General features: G+C 40.4%; 1 protein-coding gene across 1 annotated transcript; it reads right to left on the bottom strand.

The window, feature by feature from the left end:
• Positions 1-5,176: 5,176 nt before the first annotated feature.
• Positions 5,177-22,967, bottom strand: LOC105490496 (leucine zipper protein 4). The gene is made up of 4 exons (XM_011756223.3): positions 22,829-22,967; positions 10,883-11,017; positions 9,575-9,693; positions 5,177-6,466 (listed from the first exon to the last, which is right to left on the bottom strand). Exons 1-4 carry the CDS (start codon positions 22,917-22,919, stop codon positions 5,897-5,899), a joined length of 915 nt encoding a protein of 304 aa, XP_011754525.2. The 5' UTR covers positions 22,920-22,967; the 3' UTR covers positions 5,177-5,896.
• Positions 22,968-26,428: the final 3,461 nt, after the last annotated feature.

The raw sequence follows: 26,428 nt of genomic DNA on the forward strand, positions 1-26,428 counted from the left end.
TTGTTGTCCATGGGAGGCCCCCGGCGGCAGGCAGCAGCCGGCCAGCGGGCGCAGAGGCCAGGAGAGGAGGCCAGGGGCTGCCAGAGCGCAGGGAGGGAGTGAGGCCTGCTGTCATGCTCCCGGGCCCCCTGCACTGTGGCCACAGCTCCCTGGCCTTGTATGCCTGCAGCACGGGTCGCCTGGGGCAGCGCAGCTCACCACAGCCCAGAAAGGAGCAGCACCTGTGCATCACATGGCAGGCAGCCCCATGCCCAGCGAGCTCCCTACCTACTGGCCTTGGCTGTAAGCCGCCCCACAGCTGGTGACACTGGCGGCCTGGCTGCTTGGCAGGCAGAGCTTGTATGAACACGGGACTTCTTGGTGAGGCCTGAGCAGACAGCTGGCCAGAGTGATCAACAGGTTGGTAAAAACCCTGTGTCCTTGGAGAAAGCTGGTTCCCGTTTTCCAGAGGGGAATCCCAGGGTTTGAAAGGCTGTGGTTGGCACTTTGAGAAGGAAGAAGAGAGTAAAGACAGGGCCTGGAGCACAGGACTGGGGGAACCCTTTGTAAATCCAGTTGCAGAAACAGACACCCCAATGCTGTTTACATAGAGCTCTCTCTCTATATATAGAAAAAGAAAATATGAACTATTTATCAGGTGCATGCCTTGTCGAGGATGTGGTCACCTTCCTTTTCTGCACCTTCCAATGTGAAGTTTAATATTCTGTAATGTCTGGGGCACCAGAAGAGAGATGCCTGCTGTGTGCTTAGAAAATTTGCATGGGAAATAGCTGATGGGAATTAGCTCCAGCATCGACCAACTGCCTGGGGACAGATGCTGGTGGAATAAGAGGTAACACTGCAGAAGACATGATAGAAAGAAAAATAAAAAGTGAGGACTTGGCGCCTATTGTGTAGGGGCAATCTAGGATACCTCCATTTCTTGGCATATCCTAGCTTCTCTCTGTGTACCTACCTAAGTAGATTGCTAGCTCCCACTGTCATGACAAGAGAACTGGGAATTTTGTTTTTCCTACCAAAAACTGGCATCATACTGGCATAAAGACAAACCACTAGAATAGAATAAAAAGCCCAGAAATAAACCCTTGGTTATATGATTAAATGATCTTCTACCAGAGTGCCAAGACCACTCACTGGGGAAAAGACAATCTTTTCAAAAAAGGGTATTAGGAAAACTGGATATCCACATGCAAAAGAAGGGAGTTCGACCCTTATCATATACCATATACAAAAATTAACTGAAAATGGATTAAAGATCTAAAACAATAAAACTCCTAAAGTAAACATAGGGGGAAGCTTCATGATGCTGGAATTAGCAATAATTTCTTGGAAAGGACATCAAAAGTACAAACAAGAAAAACAAAAAAATATGCAAATGAGATTATATTAAAGTTAAGAACTTTTGTGCATCAAAAGACACGATCAACAAGGTGAAATGACAACCTATGGAACGGGAGAAAATATTTGCAAATCATATATCAATACATGGTTAATATCCAGAATATATAAGAAACTCCTACAACATCAAAAACTCAAATAACCCAATTAAAAAGCAGGGAAAGGACTTGAACAGCCATTTCTGCAAAGATGATATATAAATGCACAGCAAGCATGTGAAAAGATGCTCAACATCACTAATCATTAGATAAATGAAAATTAAAGCCACAATTAGATATAATTTCATACCCATTAGGTTGTCTATTACCAGAAAAATGGAAAATAACAAGTATTGTTGAGCATGTGGAGAAATTGGAACAGTTGTGTGCTGTTGAGACTGTAAAATGGTTCCACTGGTATAAAAACAGTATGGGGGTTCTTCGGAAAATTCAAAATAGAGCTACCATAAGATCCAGTATTCCCACTTCTGGGTATATTACCAAAAGAAATGAAAGGGTAGTCTCAACGAGATTTACACATCCATGTTCGTAGCAGTACTGTTTATTAACAGTCAAGTTGTGGAAGCAAGCCAAATGTTTATCAATAGATGAGTAGATAAAGAAAATGTGGTATATACATTCTAGCCTAATGGATGAAGGAATTCTTGTCACATGCTACAGTATAGATGAATGTTGATGATGCTAAGTGAAATAAAACAGTCACAAAAAGACAAATCTTGTATGACTCCACTTATATGAGGTATATGAAGTAGCCAAAATTGTAGGAAAAAGATAAATGGTAGGGAATGCTGAGGGAAGTGGGAAAAGGGGAGTTATTGTTTAATGGGTATAGAATTAAGATCTACAAGATGAAAAAGTTCTAGAGATGTATTGCATAATAATGTGAATGTATTTACCACTGAACTGTACATTTAAAAATGGATAAGATGGTGAATTTTGTATCTTTTTAACCACAGTTTTTAGAATGAAAAAATGAATAAATCATTCATTTTTCATGACTCATACGACGTTTTTAGTTGGTATAGGTTTTTAAAGACATGTAGTCCAAACTCCTCCTTTCATGTGTTAGGAAATTGAGATGCATAGTTATTAACTAATTTGTCTAATGTTATATACTTTGACAGATTTGGGACATGGAGACATGTCTTCTTATTCTTATGTCACTTTCACTTACTCATGCTACTCATGCCACATTAGAGGCCAATTCCTTAGAAAAATGCAAACCAGATTTTCACTGGCATCTTCTTTCAAGAAATAAGAAAAATACGAACAACTGGGTAACAAATGGGGCTAGGGAAAAGTGAAGAACTTGGGAGTAAAAATAGGAAAATCAAATAATAAAGTCAAATATCAGAAAAAACTTCTGTCTTCAGAATGAATATTAAGGATTTGAGACCCAAAGATGAGATTGTCAATTATAATCAAGCCTGAATCTATTTTAAGAATTACTTGGAATGCTGTCTAGTATTAAAATTCAAAGAGATGCTAAATAATAATGAGGTATTAGTTGTCACTCTATAATTGGAGTTCAAATAGCAAGCACTACTAAATTAAATACGTAATTTCCTCTGAAGCTATTATCTATGTTTACAAAAGCTTTAATCTGGTGGACAGCCCAACTAATGTAAAGATATGCATATTTTGCCACACATTTCATTTTGCCACACCTAGTGGGGGTACAAAAGACAGTTTTTGTTCTGCTATCCCTCTCTATTTACCTATCAATCCAGCCAAGGAAGGCATTTGACTATGAATATTATTACCATATCAGGAAAGAAGACAAAAAGCTGAAATTATCAGGTATTTTAAGGGAGTTAAAAATTCAAATTTCCACCTTGTTTGCATACATCCTGTTTAGAGTTTTTATTGGGAGGCATATTAGTTTTTCAAAAATGAAAATGTTATTCCAAACTTCATAAATAATATTCTGTATATGCTATCATATTTTATTTGAGGTGTTTGCCCAGCTATTTATTAAGGCCACAATGGCCTTCTAGATTTTTTGTTTGTTTAAAGCAGAAATGTAGCTTCTCTGGCATGTCTTTACCTTCTGGTGAACCTGGCCTGAGGGGAAGATTTTGAGTGGGATCATGAAATTACTGAAATCTTTATTTTATACTTGACATAGAAGCAAATTTTAGTTCTGAAGGGTGCTATTAAGCCCATCTGGTCAACTTATTGTTATTCTAATACATATTAGAATAGAAAGTTATGGAGTAGAATAATTAATCTCCAAAAGATCAATTAATACATGTTAATTTTCTGTAATTTATGTATTCTTTAGTAATAGCTCTACATGTGATTAATTTAACCTTAACCATTCAGGTGGTACTTATTTGTGCTCAGCATATGAAAAAATTATAATGGAACATAAAGGAAAAAAACTGAGTGGACTTGTTTATTATATTTTAAAATGTATTTGCAAAACGATAGGAATATGCCAATGGACAATAATTTAAATAGAATTTTCAGTGCCTTAATGGAAGTTTCTTTTTTTTTTTTTGAGACGGAGTCTCGCTCTGTCACCCAGGCTGGAGTGCAGTGGCGTGATGTCAGCTCACTGCAAGCTCTGCCTCCCGGGTTCACGCCATTCTCCTGCCTCAGCTTCCCAAGTAGCTGGGACTGCAGATGCCTGCCACCATGCCCGGCTAATTTTTGGTATTTTTAGTAGAGACAGGATTTCACCGTGTTAGCTAGGATGGTCTCGATCTCCTGACCTCGGGATCCACCTACCTCAGCTTCCCAAAGTGCTGGGATTACAGGCGTGAGCCTCCGCGCCCTTAATGAAAGTATTATACCACTTGACAAACAAAAATTGGTATGTAAAATTAAGTAAAATGTGTACAAATCCCTAATAAATGCAGAAATATGGATTGCTTGTCATCAGTGTTAAACATTTTCAATTTTTTTTGTTGTTTTGTTTTGTTTTGTTTTTTTTGAGACGGAGTCTCGCTGTGTCTCCCAGGCTGGAGTGCAGTGGCGTGATCTCGGCTCACTGCAAGCTCCGCCTCCCGGGTTCATGCCATTCTCCCGCCTCAGCCTCCCAAGTAGCTGAGACTACAGGCGCCCGCCACCACGCCCGGCTAGTTTTTTGTATTTTTAGTAGAGACGGGGTTTCACCATGTTAGCCAGGATAGTCTCGATCTCCTGACCTCGTGATCCACCCGCCTCGGCCTCCCAAAGTGCTGGGATTACAGGCTTGAGCCACCGCGCCCGGCCAACATTTTCATTTTTATAGCAAATTATGTGTATACTGCTAATGTAAGTAGGGTGGGACCTTTTGCATTAAAATTATCCCTGCATCAGACATCGTCTACATACACAATAACTCATACACACATCTTGGAAATAGTTTTTTTTTTTTCCTCTGAGACAGATTCTTGCTCTGTCACCCAGGCTAGAGTGCAGTGGCAAGATCTCAGCTCACTGCAACCTCTGCCTCCCGGGTTCAAGCAATTCTCCTGCCTCAGCCTCCCGAGTAGCTGGATTACAGGCACTCACCACCACGCCTGGCTAATTTTTGTATTTTTAGTAGAGATGGAGTTTGACCATGTTGGCTAGGCTGGTCTCAAACTCCTGACCTCAAGTGATCCGCCCACCTTGGCCTCCCGAAGTGCTGGGATTATAGGCATGAGCCACCGCGCTCAGCCGGAAATAATTTTTTTTAGCTGAAGTAAGTAATTCTGTGCAGCAGTTAATATGAACCTAAAATATTTGACTAGACATTTACAGTCAATACAAGCAAGGAAATCACTGAGAAACTAAAACTAAAACTTTTATTGAATAACCAAACAAATTGCAATTGCAATAAACATACCTTGTGTTTTTAAAAACATAACTCCCAGTACATTTAAATTTCTCTGTTTCTTTTGCTAGGGTAGACAGACCTACCCTAACAGTTTTATAAGGCAACAGTGAATATATAAATGTATTCAAAATATATTCAGAAGGTTAGCATTACATCTATGCATAGAATATATCCTCTCCTATGGTCTGATTTGAGGAAAGCAGAAAAGTTCAGCTGCCCAAAGATACATCTACCATTTGTCTGCTAAGGACTCTCTGAGGACGGTTTAGGAAGGAGAGAGAGTGGGAAGCAGAGATATTCATTATCATAGATTATATATTATCAATTTGGCAATTAGTTGTTAGATTAGCTTGCTTACCAGGTTGGAATGTCCAAGGGAGACAGGACACTAAATCAAAATATTCTAATTGTGGGAAAGGCCCAATAGGAAAGGCTGAGTACATAGGGCTCTTCCAGGGAAAGCAGATCTACAAGGAACAACTTAATGGGACATCTTGGGTAACTGGATGATAGCTTAGAGGACATCAAGTTGAAAGAATATTGATACCATGTATACATTGCCTCCATTCTAATATTTATGTCTTTGTCCCAATATATGTCTGTTTCAACAAATATGTATTAGCCATTAGAATATAGATATATGCTTTTCTAGTTCCACAGAATTCAACACATTGTTCTGATGATTAAGAAGTCACTGTATTTTTACCTGTTGAGTATCTCTGATGTCTCTCTGATTGGCCATGAGATCTCCCTGACTGACCATGAGATCTCTCTCAGTGGCCATGAGATCTCTCTGAGTGACTATGAGATCTCTCTGAGTGGCTATGAGATCTTTCTGAGTGGCTATGAGATCTCTCTGAGTGGCTATGAGATCTCTCTGAGTGACCAGGAGATCATTCTGAGTGACCACAAGATCTCCCTGGATATGAGATCTCTTGGAGTGACCATGAGATCTCTCTAAGTGACCATGTGATCTCTTTGATTGGCCATGAGATCTCTCAGACTGACCATGAGATCTCTTGGATTGGCTGTGAGATCTCTCAGATTGGGCATGATGTATCTTTAGTTGCCCTTGAGATCTCTCTAAATGATAATAAGATCTCTCTAAGTGGTTTCGGGATCGCTCAGAATGATGATTTTCTTCTGGTTGGCCCTGAGATTCTTCTGATTTGTCCGGATTTCCTTCTGATTGATGCTGATTCCCCTCTGATTGGCCTTGATTCTTCTCTGCTTGGGCCTCATAATTGTCATTGCACTTCTCCTGAAAAAGATCCCAATTATGAAAAACAAATGAAACATATACTTCATGATTTAAGTCATAATGATATATTCTCAAGACCATTTTCAGGGGCAACTGTTTCTTTTAGAATTCCGCTGTCCTTAATTTTATTTATCAACCAGCTTTTAGAACTAACTTACAGAATAGCTCCATTGTATCATGTCATTGGCACAAAAATGCTATGCAACTAAAACTTTAATAAAATAAAAGTATGGAAAATTAGTTGTTTTATGAGTTTGACTGTATTCTATGGTCATGTTCTACCTACTAATTTCTGAATGTATGTTTTACTAAACAAACAACAGATTCTGCGACTTTGATAGAATATTTTGTAGTGTAAGTCCTTAGGATGAAAAGGAAAGTGTTCAAAATCATATTTACTCTCTGCCTACTCAATGATCATTAAAAAGAAACTATCTTTTCATTATAAATTAATACTTAATTCTAGAGAGAAAGACGAAGTAAGGGGAAAGGAAGCTGTAAAAAAGCGGAAGGTTGGCTTAATACTATTCAAGTAAATTAGCTTGGCAACAACACAGCCTTTCTACCTTTTCAGTTTTTAAGCCAAAAAGGCAGTGGAGTGAATCAGCCAAATGGAAATAATGAAACCTCTGACAAAACTCTATGATGCTACGTAAGTGGATAAAGTCCTATAGACCATGCTGAGAAATCAAGCTTTCTACTAGTATATGTTGCCTGACAAGCACAACATGCCCTAAATTTGGCATTATGACTTTTTAGTTTAACACTAACAGAAGCTGGATGCAACTGCTAAACAGCAGGGGAGGTACCAGTACAAAAGATATTATGCACAGAAAACTTTTTTAAAAATAAAAAATGTAAAAAATTAGTTGTTTTGCTAAAACATAAAGCTATAGCCACTCTCCAGCTTTTGTACTGAAAAACCTAAATAGGGAGATTGGGTGAAATGCACATGTACCTTTTCTCTTTTCTAAGTGACTGGTGTTGGGAGCACAGTAGGTCAGTAGGAAAGATAGGACTGAGTTCCATCTTCTAAAGACCCATATGTATCCAAGTACCTCTCCAAAGGAGCTTGCAGTCCCTTTTATGAATGTTTATATAAGAAATGTTTTCACCAACTTGTGTACTATGTATTTCCTACCTTTGGAAAACAAAGTGCACATTAGTTTTCTTTCCGTATAAACAAGTGAAGCCTTCTATCAAAAGGTTGTGTTGAATAAATACATGGGGTGAACAAATAAAACTGTGTTCCACTGATAATAAGACTAAATCTTGTTGAGTACAAAACTAGCTTAATAGAATTGTAAAGTATTATTAAAAACTGTAATTATTTCAATTTATTGGTAAAATAATTATGCTTAAATTTTAACACATTTCTTTATTGCAGGGTAATTTTTTTTTTCTGGTGAGTTCAGCTATGATAGTCTCAAAAGTTTCGAAAGTATGAATAATAGGATACTTTCCCAGCCTGGGCAACACAGTGAGACCTCATCTCTACAGAAAAGAAAAAAAAATTCGCAGGGCATGGTGGCAGGGTATAGTCCCAGCTACTTGGGAGGCTGTAGTGGGAGGATTACTTGAGCCCAGGAGGTAGAAGGGGCAGTGAGCCATGATCACACCACTACATTCCAGCCTGGGCAACGGAATGAGACCCTGTCTCAAACAAACAAACAAACAAAAAATAAATAAAAGGAAAAGGATGCTTTCAATTTGAAAATATTGTTTAATATTTATTCTCAGTTTATGCATCTTGGACTGTATCAGAAGGAAGCTCATGTTCTTCTTTCCAAACTTTATAAATAAATCTCCTCATCCTATAAGGCACAGATCATATGCCATCTCTTCCACCAAAGTTTCTCAAGAACCCCAATCAGAATGAATTACTACATCCCCACAATATATAACTTATGCCCTATTATGCACATACTGCATACTGTCTGGCATTACATTTCTTTCCTATCTTTCTCTTCCACCACCGTACAGACTATTTGAAGCAGGCTGTTCTGGTATCATAGTGCCTGCATAGAGTAGGCATTGAATCATCATTTGAACAATTTTTTTTTTTTTTTTTTTTTTTTTTTTTTTTTTTTTTTTTTTGAGACAGAGTCTTGCTCTGTCGCCTGGGCTGGAGTGCAGTGGCGCGATCTCGGCTCACTGCAAGCTCCGCCTCCCGGGTTCACGCCATTCTCCTGCCTCAGCCTCCCGAGTAGCTGGACTACGGGTGCCCACCACAACGCCCGGCTCATTTTGTATTTTTAGTAGAAACGGGGTTTCACCGTGTTAGCCAGGATGGTCTCGATCTCCTGACCTCGTGATCCGCCTGCCTCGGCCTCCTAAAGTGCTGGGATTACAGGCGTGAGCCACCGCGCCCGGTCCATTTGAACAATTTAAAATAATCCTTTAAATATTTGAAAATGCAATATGTTTTTCTCCAAAATAAATCGATAAGCAAATAAATAAACATTTGCTTTTACATGATTTGGCAAAAATGATTTAAGCTCCCGGAACTGCCATTTTTGCTAAATGACCACGTAACACCTTAAGAAGAATCAGTTTATAAGCTAGGATGAAACATTAGCACCAATGTTAGCTAGTGAATCTGAATCTGAGCACCTCTCAAATTCCTCTCTATTGACTGGCTCACCTATACGTGGTTAGAGGAAATGGATTCGTACAGGTATAGTCTGTGCCACCTGTTGCTTCTAGAGTATATTTCATATCTGATATCATCTGACTTCTGACTTTTACAGTTCATTCACAAAGATACTAAAACTTTTTATATTATAACTTAAGCTCAAAGCCTCTGTATGAGGACAAATAAAAATGATTACATAGGATTAATGACAATAACTAATAATCTGTTTTGGCATTTCATAAATTCAGAAGTTTTAGTAATGACTGAAAACAGCAAAAATCAAATGTTTTTTAAAATAGTTACAGGGGAAAAATCAACTAACAAACATTGAATTTAAAGTACATTCAAGGCACCATGGAGGAATACCAAGAAACAATCCCTGCTTTCAATAGAATTTAAAGTAAATCATTAATATTAGGAAATATATTAAATGTAGGATTTTTAATATTGGTTAATTCTTGGTAGTTATCTACCTGTTCAATTAAAGGCTGCTCATTTAAAGGGTGTTGTCCAGACTTGAATACAGAAGGTTCTTGGGATGTTTTTTTATCATGATTTCTTTCCTCAGAGTTGCTTCTGAATCTTGAGTAGCCTTTGAAAAAAAAATATTTTCTGTATTTTCAAGTAGTAAATTCAACGTATCTCTCAGAGAAGTATTATCTCTGATCTCATTTTTTTAAAGCTATGCACTGGGTTTTGCAAAACTTTTGATATTTCATTACTCTGGTATCATCTGTGAGTCTCACTGAATTCTAGAACAGTCTTTGCCATACTATTTCAATTTGCATACCTTAATAGGGTAGTCTTCTCAGTATATAATACCTCAATTTTGGTTTCATATGCCACCAAAGTTGGGACATACTATCTGAAATTAAATGAAAGAATACTCCAGTAGAAAAAGGAGAGATGGAGAGAAACTGTCTGCTTTGTATTAATCATGTGAATATTTGTCTCAATTGTCTGCTTTGTTTGGGTAAACAAACAAAGACAGTAGAAAACCCATCAAAGAATATCTCCAAAAGGCTCACAAAGATCAATTTTGTGATGACTGGTTAGGCACATAAGAATGGGCCATGTTACCCTTTTTGGCTGCTCTGCCCCTGTAATAACTACCATCATTTATCTTCTCTTCTCAGAACATGTTGAGCTACTGAAGATTCACACAAGAACTGAAATGAAGCTGCATAGGCAACTGTTGGGGCTTATAGTAATCATGATGTCAAAATGGTTCCCATCTGTTGACTAGATTATGAAGACCTTTAATTGTTGAAAAGACTTCTGTATCGTGGCAATCTGTAGCACATTCATATTAAAAAATGCACACTGCACTTACCAATGAGGTTAGGTATACAGAGGACATTTGTCATGTTCTACCCTACTCTTTTTGTCTTACAACATTTGTATTTTCAAAATGTGGATGCCATAGTGTTCAGATTATTGACTATGCTCTTAACCCTCCTTTATTGCCTCCTAAAAGCAGAACTGGACCAACCAACCCAGGCTTGTAAACAAGTACAAAATATCTCTCAGCTCATATGGTTACTTTTCTTATCCCACTCTCCATTAGGGAAATAATTCTTATAAATTAAAATAAATTTGTATTCATATGACATGGCATAAATTCTTACCAACCCTGTATAAGTCCATGCCCAGAAAAAATAAAACAAGCAATATAATGCAACTTTAGAACAATATTGTGAATTCTTGATTTTACTTACCTAGTTATTCACAAATATTTCAGACTCTTTTTACCATGTGTGACTATTTTCAGCATACTTTACCTCTCTGATGGCAATATCCATGAGTATTTGATTGCTGTCTTGAAGACGATTCCTTTTTACTATGGTTCTGTCTTTTACTCTTTTCTTCTTTTTCAGCATTTGTCCCTTCTAACTCTTTATAGATTATAATGTCATCTATATTAGAAAATACATAAAAAAGTCAATAAAATGGCAAAAACCAAATAATAATGTCTCAAGTGAATAATCTATATCCTATCTCATGATATTTCAGAATACCTAAAAACTGGTATCCCTAAAACATGATAATACAATAATAATAATAAATTTGTTAAACTGTAACAAAGGTCAATCAATACCGACATCTTAGGGTTTGCTGGAATAAGAAAGAAAAATTCCTGTTAGATTTATGGTAACTTTATTTACGCAAAGGCAAAATACTTTCACACTGCAATAGCTCAGGGGGGATATCATCTACATAAATGATTTTACTAAATGTTATTTCAGTGTCACAGAAATATAGAGCAATAGAGTCATTAAGTTGCTGAATAAATGTAAATCAGTAATTAAATGTAAAGTGATAGACCATTAAATGTCTATCTGATTAAATGTAAGTAATAAACAATTAGTTACATGTATATTATCAAAAAGTAACAAAGAAAAAGGAAGTGACAAAAGTAAGAAAGTGGTGATGGAAGTTCACAGGAGACACCACAGAAGTGAGGAACCTAGATTATTGTAGCAGCAGGAAGCAATCAGACTTGACTCTGTAGTCAGGCACGTACTTACACGTACTCAGGCAGACAGCACTTACATGGCATAATTTAAAGATTGGGAGACAGGTACAACTTGCTCTAAAATATCTCTCCTAACATCTAGAATGGAAGAGTCTACAGGTGGGATGCTCTATCAGTGGATAAAACTATACTCATGTCAAGGCATCTTTAGAAATAAGCACAAGTCCCCACACCTTCCGGAAGCTACACTCAGGAAGGGGTGGGGGGGAAAGGACAAGCTAGGTATTTGGAAAAAACTGGAGATTCTAAAAGAAAAGAAGAGCTGAAAAGGGTACAAAAGAGGCAGTTGGGTGACACAGATTAATCACTCCTTTTTTATTTTGCTTAGTACTAGTCCTGCTTCAGGTCTCTAAATATCTGATTCTGGGATAGGGAGCAAGATGGCAGAATGGAAGCCTCCACCAATTGTCCCCCCAGCAAGGACACAAATTTAACAACTATCTACACAGAAAAAACACCTTCATAAAAACCAAAAATCATGTGAGCACTCATAGTAACTGGTTTTAACTTCATATCACTGAAAGAGACACTGAAGAGACAGAAAAAACAGTCCTGAATCGCCAATGCCACCCCTCCCCCACCCCCGGCAGCAATGGCATGGTGGTGCCAAGAGCATCTCTGGGCACTGGGGGAGGAAGAACACAGCAATCGTGAGGCATTGAATTTAGTGCTGTCCTGTTAGAGCAGAAAGGAAAACTGGACCAAACTCACCTGACACCTGCCCATTGGAAGGAAGATTTAAACTAGCCTCAGTCAGAGAGGAATCACCCATCCCGGCAGCCCGAGCATGAGTTCCCACAAACCTCTCCATCAAGGGTTACAGTGCTCTGGATCTCCAAGTAAACCTGAAAGGCAGTCTAGGCCAAGCTTTTCTAACCCGCGGCCTGCAGGCCGCACACGGCCCAGGATGGTTTTGAATGCAGCCCGACACAAATTCATAAACTTTCTTAAAACATTATGAGATTTTTTTTGCAATTTTTTTTTTTTAGCTCATCAGCTATTGTTAATGTTAGTGTATTTTATGTGTGGCTCAAGACAATTATTCTTTCAGTGTGGCCCAGGGAAGCCAAAAGATTGGAAACACCTGGTCTAGGCCATAAGGGCTGCAACTCTTAGGCAAGCCTTAGTGCTGAACTGGGCCAACAGAGTGTGGACTTGGGGGGCCACACGACATACTGAGACACCAGCTGGGGCAGCCAAGGGAGTGGTGGCATCGCCCCTCCCCTAACCCCAGGCTGGACAGCTCACAGCTCCAAAAGAGACCCCTTCCTTCCACTTGAGAAGAGAGGGAAGAGTGGGGAGGACTTTGTCTTACATCTTGGATACAAGCTCAGCCACAGAAGGCTAGGGCATCGGTTAGAGTTATGAGGTTCCTGTTTCAGGCTCTAGCTCCTGGACCACATTTCTAGACATACCCTAGGCCAGAAGGGAACCGACTGCCTTGAAGGAAAGGACTCAGCCCTGGCAGAATTCATCAACTGTTAACTGAAAAGCTCTTGGGCACTGAATAACTAGCAGCAATACCCAGGTACTATGTTGAGGGCCTTGGGTGAGCCTCTGAGACTTGCTGGCTTCAGGTACCAGCACAGCCACAGAAGGGTAGAGCACCAAGTGGGCTCTTGGAATCCCTGATTCCAGGACTTGACTCTTGGATAGCACTTCTGGAACTGCCCTAGGCCAGAGGGGAGCTCACTGCTCTGAAGGGTGAGTCTCAGACCAGGCAGCATTCATCGCAAAGTGACTTAAGAGCCCCTGAGTCTTAAGGGAACATCTATGGTAGTCCACAGTAAACAATACTCTTCCTGGCCTAGGATGACTGGTTACGGGGTGAGGCTCCTCTGCCTTTAGAAAGGGAAGGGAAGAGTGGGAAGGACTGCATTTTGTGGTATGAGTGCCAGCTCAGCCATAATACAATAGAACACCAGGTAGACTTCTAAGGTTTTTGACTCTAGGTCCTGAGTCCCAGATGTCACTTCTGGACCCACCTCGGGCTTGGGGGACCTTGCCACCCTGAAGGAAAGGACACAGGCCTGGTTGGTTTTGCCACTGGCTGATTGTAGAGCTCCAGAGCCTTGAGCAAGCTAGGCAGTAGCCAGGAGTATTTGCAGCAGACCTTGGGTGAGACCCAGAGCTGTGCTGGCTTCGGGTCTGACCCAGTGCAGTCATAGTGGTGGTGGCCACAGGGGTGCTTGTGTCACTCCACCCCAGCTCTGGGTGGCTCAGAACAGAGACACTCTGTTTGTTTAGGAGAAAATAAGGGAAAAGAACAAGAGGCTCTGCCTGGTGATCCAGAGAATTCTCCCAGATCCTGTCCAAAACCATCAAGGCGGTACCTCTATGAGTCTGCAAGAACCACAGCATTACTGTGCTTGGGATGTCCCCTAAAGTAGAAACTGCTCAGATCACAACACTGAAGTCTTTTCAAATATCTGGAAAGCCTTCCCAAAAAGGATGAGTACAAAGAAGCCCAGACAGTAAAGACTACAATAAATACCTAACCCTTCAATGCCCAGACACTGAAGAACATCTACTAGTATCAGTAGGTTCCAGGAAAACATGACCTCACCAAATGAACTAAATAAGGCACTAAGGACGAGTCCTGGAAAAACAGAGATATGTGACTTTTCAGACAGAGGATTCCAAATAGCTGTGTTGAGAAAACTCAAATAAATTCAAGCAAACACAGAAGGAATTCAGAATTCTATCAGATAAATGTAACAAAGAGATAGAAATGATTAAAAAGTGTCAAGCAGAAATTCCGGAACTGGAAAAATGCAATTGGCATACTGAAGAATGCATCAGTCCTTTAATAACAGAATGAATCTGGTAGAAGAATTAGTGAGCTTGAAGAAAGGCTATTTGAAAATGTACAATCAGAGGAGACAAAAGAAAACAAACAAACAATGAAACATACCTACAGGATCTAGAAAACAGCCTCAAAATGGCAAATCTGAGAGTTATTGGCTTTAAAGAGGATGTAGAGAAAGAGATAGGGGTAGAACGTTTTATTCAACGGGGCTGGGAGTGGTGGCTCACGGGTGGATCGCTTGATGTCAGGAGTTTAAGAACAGCCTGGCCAACATGATTAAACACCACCTCTACAAAAATTAGCTGGGTGTGGTGGTGCGCACCTGTAATACCAGCTACTTGGGAGGCTGAGGCAGGAGAATTGTTTGAACCTGTGAGGCTGAGGTTGCAGTGAGTTGAGATTACGCCACTGCTCTCCAGCCTGAGCTACAGAGCAACCCTCTGTCAAAAAAAAAGAAAAAAGAAAGAAAAAAAATAGTTCTCAAACCTAGAGAAAGATATCAATATCCAAGTACAAGAAGGTTATAGAACACTAAGCAGATTTAACCCAAAGAAGACTACCTCAAGGCATTTAATAATCAGACTCTTAAAGGTCAAGGATAAAGAAAGGATCCTAAAAGCAGCAACAGAAAAGAAACAAATAACAAACAACAAAGCTCTAATATGTCCGGCAGCAACCCCTTCAGTGGAAACCTTACAAGTCAGGAGAGAGTGGGCTGATATATTTAAAGTGCTGAAAGGAAAAACTTTACCCTAGAATAGCACACCCAGTGAGAATATCCTTCAAACATGAAGGAGAAATAAAAAGTTTCACAGACAAACAAAAGCGGAGGGATTTCATCAACACCAGACCTGTCCTACAAAAAAGGCTAAAGGGAGTGCTTCAACCAGGAAGAAAAGACATTAATGAGTAGTAAGTCATCATCTGAGGGTATAAAACTCATGGGTAATAGTAAGTACACAGAAAAACACAGAATATTAAAATACTGTAACTGTGGTGTATAAACTACTCTCATCCTAAGTAGTAAACGATGAACCAATAAAAAATAATAACTACAACAACTTTTCAGTACATAGGCAGTACAATAAAATATAAATAGAAAGAATGAATAAGACCTACTATTTGATAGCACAACAGGGTGACTATAGTCAATAATAACTATATATTTTAAAATAAAGAGTGTAATAATTGGATTGTTTGTAACTCGAAGGATGAATGCTTAAGAGGATGGATAATCTCTATGATGTGCTTATTTCACATTGCAATTACATACATGCCTGTATCAAAACATCTCATGTACCCCATAAATATATACACCTACTATATAACCACAAAAATTACAAATAAATAAAAATTAAAATAATAAGAAAAAATCTGATTCTGATTTTCTTTGAAAAGGCTGACATCTCCTGGAATTACAGATGTGAACTACCACACCCGGCCTAAAACTTATTTTAAAAAATGTTTTTGAATTATCCACATCCTGGAATGTGTTGCTGGATTTTTTTTTAAGTGAAATCATATGTAATTTTAATCCTTAGACTTTGTAATTCCAGAGACCACCATTTGATTTGTTGGATTGTAATGGAATTGGGTAGATCTCACCAGCTACAATTTAGAGATGAAATCAAATTGCTGCTCAGCTTTTCATATTGAAGAGAAAGCAAATGCCTATGAACCTGGGTAAGCTGTGTAAATGCCCTTCCAACATAGGCTATGAGGTTATGAAGAAAGCGTCCTTAATACTACAGTATTTTTCCAGATTCTCATGTCCTTTTCCTTAGTTCTCAGAATACATCATTATAAAGACATGGGGCTTTGTTCATTCTGCTCTCTGTAATGATATTCTCCACCGAATCCACCTAGAGAACACTTAGCCAATCTCTCAAGGAGAGACATTTGATTCAGGCCTCACCAAAGAGCCTTAAATTTGAATTCTTGATATACTTAGTCTCAGAAATAAACTGTCAGGACTGAAGAAAGACAGTATTCCTCACACAGTTTAAAACTGATTGCACTGCTTGAGATGCCATATGAATAATTACGTTTTTATTTAAATTGTGTAATTTTCTTGTGAAAAGCATACTTATATTGCATTTTATTTTACAGTGGGTTGAAAGCACTATTTTACATTTATAAACATGTAAAATGAACCACAATTTTTGTTTTGCCATTTTTTAAATATTTAAAATGCTGGAAACCTCAAAAAATGTAAGTGACTTAGGTTCCTCTCAATTTCTGAAAAATTCTGACTATACATACTTCTAGAATACTTAAAACAATGTATAATTGCACATATTTACTTAGCTGTCTCTCCAACTAGATTAGGAGGTACTTGAGACGAGACCACTGTTTATTTATTAGTGTACTAAGTGCCTAGCACAGAATACAGAGTGGATAATCCATATTTGTGAATTCGTGGTCCAATATATCTAGCAGGCAGAAAAAGTTCTTTTCTTTCTAACTACAACACTTTTGCATGTCTCTTTTAGGTAAAAGTAATGAACAGAGGAGTGGAGTTCCTATTAAGTTCTTGCTGTTACCAGTTCGAATTTTGGTCTTCTTTTTGCCTTTTATTTGTTAAAAAAAAAAAAAAAAGACTCTAATACCTTTTGGGTATGTTTACTGAGCACAAAAACAAAAATTCATTTGTAGAGCCTTTTCCTACTTTAGCATGTACTACAATGGAAGTAAAAACCTTGCATCCAACATACTACTGCTTTTCTAAAGCATGTGTTTAGTTATATAAAAACAAAGATATGTATTGTTAAAAAGTATTATTTCACTGAGAAAAACATGGGGAAATTTATCAGGAAAAAGTATGGCTTTCTCATTACACCGTAGAAAGCAACATGTATTTGCTACTTATTGTGTATTTTTCTTGCCTTCAAACTGCAAGGGCCTCAGCCTGGCGTGGTGGCTCACGGCTGTAATCCCAGCACTTTGGGAGGCCAAGGCGAGAAGATTCCTCGAGCCCAGGAGTTCGAGACCAGCCTGGGCAACATGGTGAAACTCTGTCTCTACCAAAGAAAATACAAAAATGAGCCAGGTGTGGTGGTGCACACCTAGGGTCCCAGCTACTCTAGGGGCAAAGGTGGGAGGATCGCTTGAGCCTGGGAGGTCCAGGCTGCAGTGAGCTGTGATTGCGCCACTGCACTCCAGCCTCAGCGACAGAGACCCTGTCTCAAAAAATTAAATAAAAATAAAAATAAAATAAATTGCAAGGGCCTGTGATGACTAGTCAAAAGTTTGCTGTTCCTCCTGACATGATCAAAACTGGGATTCTCATCTGTCTAAAAAGGTATAAATATGGATATAGAGAACCAACATTTAAAACACGATACACAGAACCAGCGTTTAAAAGGATAAAACAATGACTTCAAGATTTTTAACAACTCAGTGACTATGAGGTCTTACAGTTATACTTAATCTCCAGCTAACCTACCAAATTCAACTCAACATCTTTCCTCAGCCTTTCAAATAACTGAACTAATCTTTCCCAAAGCAGACTCTCCAGTATCCTTCCAGCTGTAATAGTCTACTAAAATATAAGTGCCTCCTAAGTCTGTTTACTTCACTATTATTCAAGTTACACGACACCACCTCCTCTCTCAGTCTCCCAGAGACTTAGGCGAGCTGTTTAAACCCCATCTTTCACCTGGATACTTTTTAATCTCTTTCATAACTACTGCATCGCTGAAGTTTGATAACAAAATCCTGAGAGGAGAGGTAATTTCTCCAGCTTGCCAAATTGCTGGCTACGCAAAAGGGAGGGTTTAGGCCCACTTTCCGGGGCACATATAGCAAATATTTACTCAGCTTTATCCACGTCAGGTAGCATACTTTGTGAACATTACCTGTATTATCTCATTTAATCTTCAACAACTCTATGATGTAGATTTTATTCAGATCAGGAAACTCAGGCCCCAAGAGATGGAGCCACTTGCACAAGGTCACACAACGACTGCATTTTTGGGACCAAGCCACTCTGCAACTATGGCCCTTATTTCCCTGAATTTTGAGATAAACCCATTGCTTTAGCTATTTATCAGTTTTGTTTTTTCTTTTCTGTTGGCAATTGCAAAAATGTCAGTGAAATCAACACAAAGAAAAGTGCAGGAAGCATGAAGTTTTAACTCAGTGCTATAAATTTCCTTCAGTTCTGGGTTTTTCTTCCTTCAAGGTCCCAGTGACAAGGCAGGACCTAGAGTGAGGTAAGTGAGGAATTCACTTCAGGCACAAAATTCAAGGAGGCCCCCCAAAACTCAGTAATCAAGATTGAAATATCTTAACACAATATTTTCTTTCTTTCTTTTTTTTTTTTTTTTTTTGAGACAGAGTCTAGGTTCTGTAACCCATGCTGGAGTGCAGTGGCGTGATCTCGGCTCACTGCAACCTCGGCCTCCCGGGTTCAAGCAATTCTCCTGTCTCAGCCTCCCGAGTAGCTGGGACTACAGGCACCCACAACCACGCCCGGCTAATTTTTGTATTTCTAGTAGAGACAGGATTTCACCATGTTGGCCAGGGTGGTCTCGAACTCCTGACCTCAGGTCATCCACCTGCCTCAGCCTCCCAAAGAGCTGGGATTATAGGCGTGAGCCACCGAGCCCAGCCTCACAATATTTTCAAAAATAAAAATCAATGCAAAACCAATCCGTGACGAACAAAATATCAAACTTTTTTTTGAAAAGATAGGATCAAAGGCTGGACGTGGTGGCTCACACCTGTAATCCTAGCACTTTGGGAGGTCAAGGTGGGTGAATCGCTGGAGCCCAGAAGTCAAGACCAGTCTAGGCAATATAGGGAGAACCTGTCTCTACAAAACTACAAAAAAATTAGCTGGGCGTGGTGGCACACGCCTATATCCCAGCTACTTGGGAGGCTGAGGTGGGAGGACTGCCTAAGCCCAGGAAGTCGAGGCTGCAGTGAGCTGTGATCATGCCACTGCACTCCAGCCTGGGTGACAGAGTGAGATTCCATTAAAAAAAAAAAAGATCAGATCAGACCCTGTACTTGCACAGCCCTCCTTCACTTGCTTCACCCTAGTTCTTAAGTGAAGAAAACTTTATTTACAAAAACAGGTGGCCAGAAAGATGGCTGTAGTTTGTCCATTTAATTTTTTAAATATTTCATTAAAATATTAATTATCCCTATTAATGAATTTTTTTTGTGACTCCTTGAACTTTATACTCGAAGCAAGTGCCTCATTTACCTCGCCTTAACCCAGCCCTGGCCAGTGACCAAATATTATTTTTAAAGTCATTTTAATGCCACAAAATATTTCAGAACTTGTGATGAAGTTGAGGTGGGGGAAAGTAGCAGTATGGGATCAACAGGGACCATGTCTTAGAAGAGGAAATTGATACCAGTCTTGAAATAGATTGCTTAAACACCTTAAAGACAACAACAACAAAAAATACTTAGTTACTTTTCATGGTCATTCCTCCTCAGAAATAAAGTGGGAGGCAGGTAAATTCCTCAACCTCATAAGGGCATCTACAAAAACCCAACCAAAGGTAAAATGATTAATGGTGAAAAATGGAAAACTTTTCTCCCTAAGATCAGAAACAAGTCAAAGATGTCCAATCTCACCACATCTAATTAACGTTTTGCTAGAAATTCTATCCAGAGCAATTAGTCAAAAAGAACAAAAGACAAGCAGATTAGAAAAAAGTAAAACTATCTCTGTTCTCAGATATCATGATCTTGTATGTAGAAATTCCTAAAGATACACACACACACACACACACACGGAGATTAGCACTAATGAACACGCTCAGCAAGGTTGCAGGATACAAGATCTATATGCAAAAATTAATTCTATTTATATATACCAGCAATTAACTATCCAAAAATGAAATTAAGAAAGCAATTCCACCAAGAAGAGCTTTCAATGGAGGAAAATTAGTCTTTTTAACAAGTAGTGCTGGAACAATTAGACATCAAAATGCAATATAATGAAGTTGGCTCTTAACTCACCCCATATACAAGAATGAACTCAAAATGGATCAAAGATGTAAATGTAAGAGTTAAAACTAGAAAACTCAGAAGGAAACAAGGGTATATCTTCATGATTTTCTAGAAATGACTCCAAAGCATGAACAACAACAAAAAACAGATAAATTGTATTTTATCAGAATCTGAAACTTCAGGACTTCAAAGGACACTATAAAGAAAGTTTAGGCCGGGCGAGGTGGCTCACGCCTGTAATCCCAGCACTGTGTGAGGCCGAGGCAAGCGTATCACTTGAGGTCAGGAGTTCAAGACCAGCCTAACCTCTGCCTCCCACGATTACAGGCATGAGCCACAGCGCCCCTCTTCATTTCAGTACTTTTTTTTTTTTTTTTTTTTGAGATGGAGTCTCACTCTGGCACCCAGGCTGGAGTGCAGTGCCGTGATCTCAACTCACTGGAGCCTCCACCTCCCGGGTTCAAGCAATTCTCCTGCCTCAGCCTCCCACATAGCTGGGACTACAGGCACACAACACCATGCCCAGCTAATTTTTGTATTTTTAGTACAGATGGGGTTTCACCATGTTGGCCAGGCTGGTCTCGAACTCCTGGCCTCAAGTAAGCCGTCCACCTCAGCCTCCCAAACTGCTGGGATTACAGGAATGAGCCACCAAGCCCAGCCAAACTTCTTCATTTCTATGGTACACTCTCCCTCCACTTATCCTGCCCCTTTTAAAGTTCAGCCCTCCCTGCTCTGCTCCCCTACCCTCATCTCTAAGGTGAACCCTCTTTCCACTGTTCCATCCATTTCTAAGGTCCGCCCTCCTTGTTCCTGCTTCTCCTCGCTCCACCCCTGCACTTCCACACTGAAGCTCAGCTCCCACTGCTCTGCCTCTCCCTCTCTCATTTCTAAAGTGGCCCCTGGCCAGGCGCGGTGGCTCAGGCCCACAATCACAGCATTTTGGGAGGCCGAGCCGGGAGGATTGTTTGAGGCCAGGAGTTCGAGACCAGCCTGGGCAACATAAGGAGACCCATTCTCTACAAAAATTTAAAAATTAGGTAGGTGTGGTGGCAAGCACCTGTGGTTCCAGTTCCTCTAGAGGCTGAGGTGGTAGGATCACTTGATTGAGCCTGAGAGCTTGAGGCCACAGTGAGCCGTGATCGTGCCACTATACTCCAGCCCAGACAACAGTCCCTGACCTTGTCTCAAAAACAACTAACAGGCTGGGGGCGGTGGCTCACGCCTGTAATTGCAGGACTTTGGGAGGCCGAGGGGGGCAGATCACTTGAGACCAGGAGACCAGTCTGGGCAACATGGTGAAACCTCGTTCTACTAATACAAAAAAACAAAAACAAAAACAAAAAACAACCTAGACGGGTGTGGTGGCATGTGCCTGTAGTCCCAGCTACTCGGGCGGCTGAGGTGGGAGGATCGCTTGACGCCAGGGGGTGGAGGTTGCAGTGAGCCAAGATGACGCCACTGCACACCTGCTTGAGAAACAGAGCAAGCCCCTGTTTCACACACAGACACACAAACCTAAATAAATAAAGTAGGCCTTTTCTGTTTTGTCCTCCTTCCCCCATTTCTACAGTTTCCTTCTTCCGTGCTCTGATGCCCCTCTCCATTTCTAAAGTCAGCTTCCATCCTCTACTCAGCTCTGCTCACTCCCTATCTGGCTTGGAAAGTCTATTCCCTCCCCTCTTCCCCATTTCTAAGGTGGATAATAGCAGAGGAACTGGTCCAAGTAAAATTCACTTTTTCTGGGTTTGGTGCGAATGGAGGAGGTTAGGGGCATTGATAAAGGATTTATTTTTTCTAAGGTTCCACTCTCCGTGTAGAGGTCTCAAGTTAGAGACTAGAGAGTGCCTGCAAAGAAAGGCGATCCAGAGCGAATAACCACCAGCCAACAAGCAAATAAACGCACCAACCACCCCTTCCAACAAAGCAGATACACCAACCCACCAACAACTCTTGGCACTACCACGCTGGAATCCCTAGCAAAATAGCCTGAGGCTTGCTCCTCCGGGCCCTGGAATCTAGTGATTTATGACATCCGCTTGGACTGAGAAGAGCACTTGGCCCCATGTGTTTGAAGGAGGCCAGTAATTAGGTATCAATTCTTAGGAGAGTAAAATACACGGAAATGGTCTATTTTCTCCGCCTGCCCCTTTCAGCAATCCTTAATCCCCACGCACTTTTTGTCAGCCTCCCTCAGAGTTCCCCACCTGAAAGGAGAGGGCTGGAGGTGAGGAGAAGAAGAGGAGAGGAGGGATAGGGGCCGGGCAGGTGCGGAGATGCCCTGAGGGGGAAGCCTCTCCTTGAAGCGGTGTGCTCCTCCCGACGCCACTTCTAGTCAGCGGTATGCCGAGGTCTTGCGCTCAAGACCAGTGAGCCCAAACTAGTGGGGACTGGGATCCGAGATCTACATACCTAGAGACATATCTAGGAAGTTAACCTTTTTCCGACTGGGACGATTTGGCGACACTTTTTCAGGAAGTGTTAGCTTCTGAAACGAAGCCATCTCCTCTGTATCATGGCGTCACACTCCGAGCTCAGGCGCGTGTACCGCCCCCTCACCGCGCGGGAGGAGCATGGTGGGCTAACCTGATCCTCCAATCATAGCCTCTTCCTTTGCTGTTGCTAAGCCCCAAGGGGTGGAGCTTGGCGTATACCTCTCACCAAGTCTCCTATCAGGAGCTTGGCTCACTAGAAAAAAAAAAAAAAAAGGAAAGACCTGCCCATCTCCCACTGCATACCCCTTTCTAAAAATATTGTCTCCACCCAGAACACTACCTAGTTGGCTACAAGTTTCTAGTGTATGTGGTGTTCCGACCCTTGCCTTTCACAGTTCCTAGAACCCATTTCTCCTCTTTGCTGTTGGCATTCATGGGGAATAAAACCTTATATTCTTGACTTAATGGGCTGGTGCTCTGCTTCTCTCAAATTCCAAGAGCGAGCCCAAATTTACATCTAGGGAGGATTCACAGGCTTGCAATGCCACATGCTTTCTTTTCTTTCTTTTCTTTTCTTTCTTTCTTTCTCTGTTTCTTTCTTTCATCTTTCATTCTTTCTTTCCTCTTTTTTTTTTTTTTTACTGAGACAATCTCTCTCTGTCGCCCAGGCTGGAGTGAAGTGGTGCCATCTCCATTCACCGCAACCTCTGCCTCTCAGATTCAAGTGATTCTCCCACTTCAGCCTCCCAAGTAGCTGAGATAACAGGAGTGTGCCACCATGCTTGGCTAATTTTTGTATTTTTAGTAGAGATGGAGTTTCACCATGTTGGCCAGGCTGGTCTCCTGGGCTCAAGTGATCCACCCGTCTCGGCTACCCTCATACCACCGTGCCCACACTTTCCCTCCCTCCCTCCCTCCCTCTTTCTTCTTCCTACTTTCTTTCTTTCCATCCACCTCGGCCTCCCTCCCTCACCACACCTGGCTATTTCTTTTCCTTCCTTCCTTCCTTCCTTCCTTCCTTCCTTCCTTCCTTCCTTCCTTCCTTCCTTTCTTTTGTTTCTTTCCCTCTTTCTCTCCCTTCCTTCCTTCCTTCCTCCCTCCCTCCCTTCCTTCTTCCTAACTTCTTTTTTTCCACCCGCCTGGGCCTCCCTCCCTCACCGCACCCGGCTATTTCTTTTCCTTCCTTCCTCTTTCTTTCTTCCTTCCTTATCTTTCTTCCTTTCTTCCTTCCTTCCTTGCTAGCTTCCTTCCTTTTTTCCTTCCTTCCTTCCTTTCTTTCTTTTCTTTTTTCTTTCTTTCCTGGATCTGTTGCCCAGGTTGGCATGCCTTAACCTCCCAGGCTCCTCTCGGGCTGTAGAGATGGGGATCTCACCATGTTGGCCAAGCTGATCTTAAACTCCTGGCCTCAAGCAATCCTCCCACCTTGGCCTCCCAAAGTGTTGGGATTACAGGCATGACCCACCATACCCGACCTGCCACATGCTGTTCGATGGCCTTAAAGTTGTGTCCATGACATTTCTTAAGAAAAATGTAATTGTTCCTGTTATCACCTAATACTGCTCAATCAAACGCTGTTTTAAAATGTTAGAGAAATCTTGTCACTGGCTCTTCAGTAGAAATAAAGATCAAATTAATACATTTTCAAAGCTGAAAATATATTCAAGCTATTACAGAAGCCACAACATAAATAAATGTCTGAAGAGATTTTGAAAAATGTAAATTATTTAACTATTGCATTTAAGTAAATGCTTCACACCTAAGACCTAAAGATTAATAAATCTTTTTCTCCATGCATATACAATTGGCTGAAGACAATAAATGCCTGCAAAATATTAATTTAGGTGCTGTAATTTAGTCTGTCAACAAATACTGAGCTCCTGCTGTGTTAGGTTCTGAGGATGTAGGTATGTACAAAATGTATTTGGGATTGAAAGGAGAAAATTCACCTAAGGAATCAAGAAAAAATTATTTAAATCCTGAAAAATTAGGGAATAATGGTAGGGGTGGGAATGGTATTTCTTGGCAGAGGAAGTAGCACTACTAACACACTGTGGAAAGTTCTGTTAATTCCGTGTGGTGGGTACTGAGAGATGACTCTAAAGAGATCAACAGATATTAGATCATGGAGTGACTTTTATAATATATTATGCTAATGGTTTGGGGCTTTTTTTCTGTCAGATTTATTTTTCTGTCAGGTATGAAGTGAGAATGAAAAAGCATCAAAGATAGAACCCCAAGAAAATTGAAAAGAATATTGAGTAGAAAATATCAGAGAGATATGGGTAGAATCAGGAAAGAAGTATTCATTTATTAAGGGAGAGCTCCAGGAGGAACCGACAGGTCCATCTTGTCAAGGGTTGATGGAAGGTCAAATGAGCTAAGAACTGATTAATTCATTAAATTTAGTAATTATGAGATCTGGTTTTTACCTTCTGCAGATTTCTAGCAGGCTATAAACTGATAAATAACTAATTTTTTTTAAACAAACACATATAGCATTTACTATCTGTCAGGCCTTGTTCTGAGAGCTTTACAAATATTCAATAATTTAGTCTTCACAATAACCCCATGAGAAATAATATCTCCTTTTACCGGCAAGGAAAAGAAGGCACAAAGACATTTAAAAAATTGCCCAAGGACACAGAGCTAGTAAATGTTGGAATTACATTGAAACCCATGCAGTTCAGCTCTAAAAATCATGCCTGTAACTCCTACCTTTACACAAGGTAGTATAGGGTGTGTTTTTTTTTAATGGAAGAGATTAAATTAAACATGCTTATAGGTCATGAGAAAGGAGCTAGCAAAGAGAGACACATTAAAAATAAAGAAAAGGGAGGCCGGTCTAGTGGCTAACACCTGTAGTCCCAGCACTTTGGGAGGCCAAGACAGGCAGATCACTTGAGGTCAGGACTTCCAGACCAGCCTGGCCAACATGGTGAAACCCCAACTGTACTAAAAATACAAAAATTAGCCGTGCATGGTGGTGCGCGCCTGTAATCCCAGCTGCTTGGGAAGCTGAGGCAGAAGAATTGCTTGAACACGGGAGGCGGAGATTACAGTGAACTGAAATTGCACCACCACACTCCAGCCTGGGCGACAGAGCCAGACTCTGTTTCAGATAAATAAATAAATTAAATAAATAAATAAATAAATAAATAAAAACAAAGAAAAGGGAGTAAGGAAATAATCAATGAATTTCCTTTCTCCCTAGGTTTCAGAATTGAGCCATAGTAGAGATGGGACCAGGAGATAACTTTGAAAGACATTGTGCTTTGCTTGAAATTGCTTATTATTTGATTAATTTGATCTTGCATAACTTTCACTTCTCTTAGTTGAACTTCTCTACCTTCATTCAAATAGGTTCTCTCAAATTCAAAGAGCGAGCAGAAATCTAGCATCTAGAGACAGACTTGCAAAACCACGCAGAAACCAAAGTGAGTCTTTTAAAACATCAGTCTTGGCGTGGTGCTCATGCCTGTAATCTCAGCACTTTGAGAGGTTGAGGCAGGAGGATCCCTTGAGCCCTGGAGTTCGAGGTCAGCCAACAAAGTGACAACAACGTGAGACTCCGTCTCTA

The sequence above is a fragment of the Macaca nemestrina genome, chromosome X, assembly GCF_043159975.1.
Source record: "Macaca nemestrina isolate mMacNem1 chromosome X, mMacNem.hap1, whole genome shotgun sequence".
In the NCBI taxonomy this organism is placed as follows: domain Eukaryota; kingdom Metazoa; phylum Chordata; class Mammalia; order Primates; family Cercopithecidae; genus Macaca; species Macaca nemestrina.

Excerpts from the sequence above, each read along its gene's own strand:
- LOC105490496 (XM_011756223.3), bottom strand. The coding sequence starts at position 22,919 with ATGGCTTCGTTTCAGAAGCTAACACTTCCTGAAAAAGTGTCGCCAAAT. Across the intron at positions 11,018-22,828 it reads CTTCCTAGATATGTCTCTAG|ATGACATTATAATCTATAAA; the intron begins GTATGTAGATCT and ends TTTCTAATATAG. Across the intron at positions 6,467-9,574 it reads AGCAGCCTTTAATTGAACAG|GAGAAGTGCAATGACAATTA; the intron begins GTAGATAACTAC and ends GATCTTTTTCAG.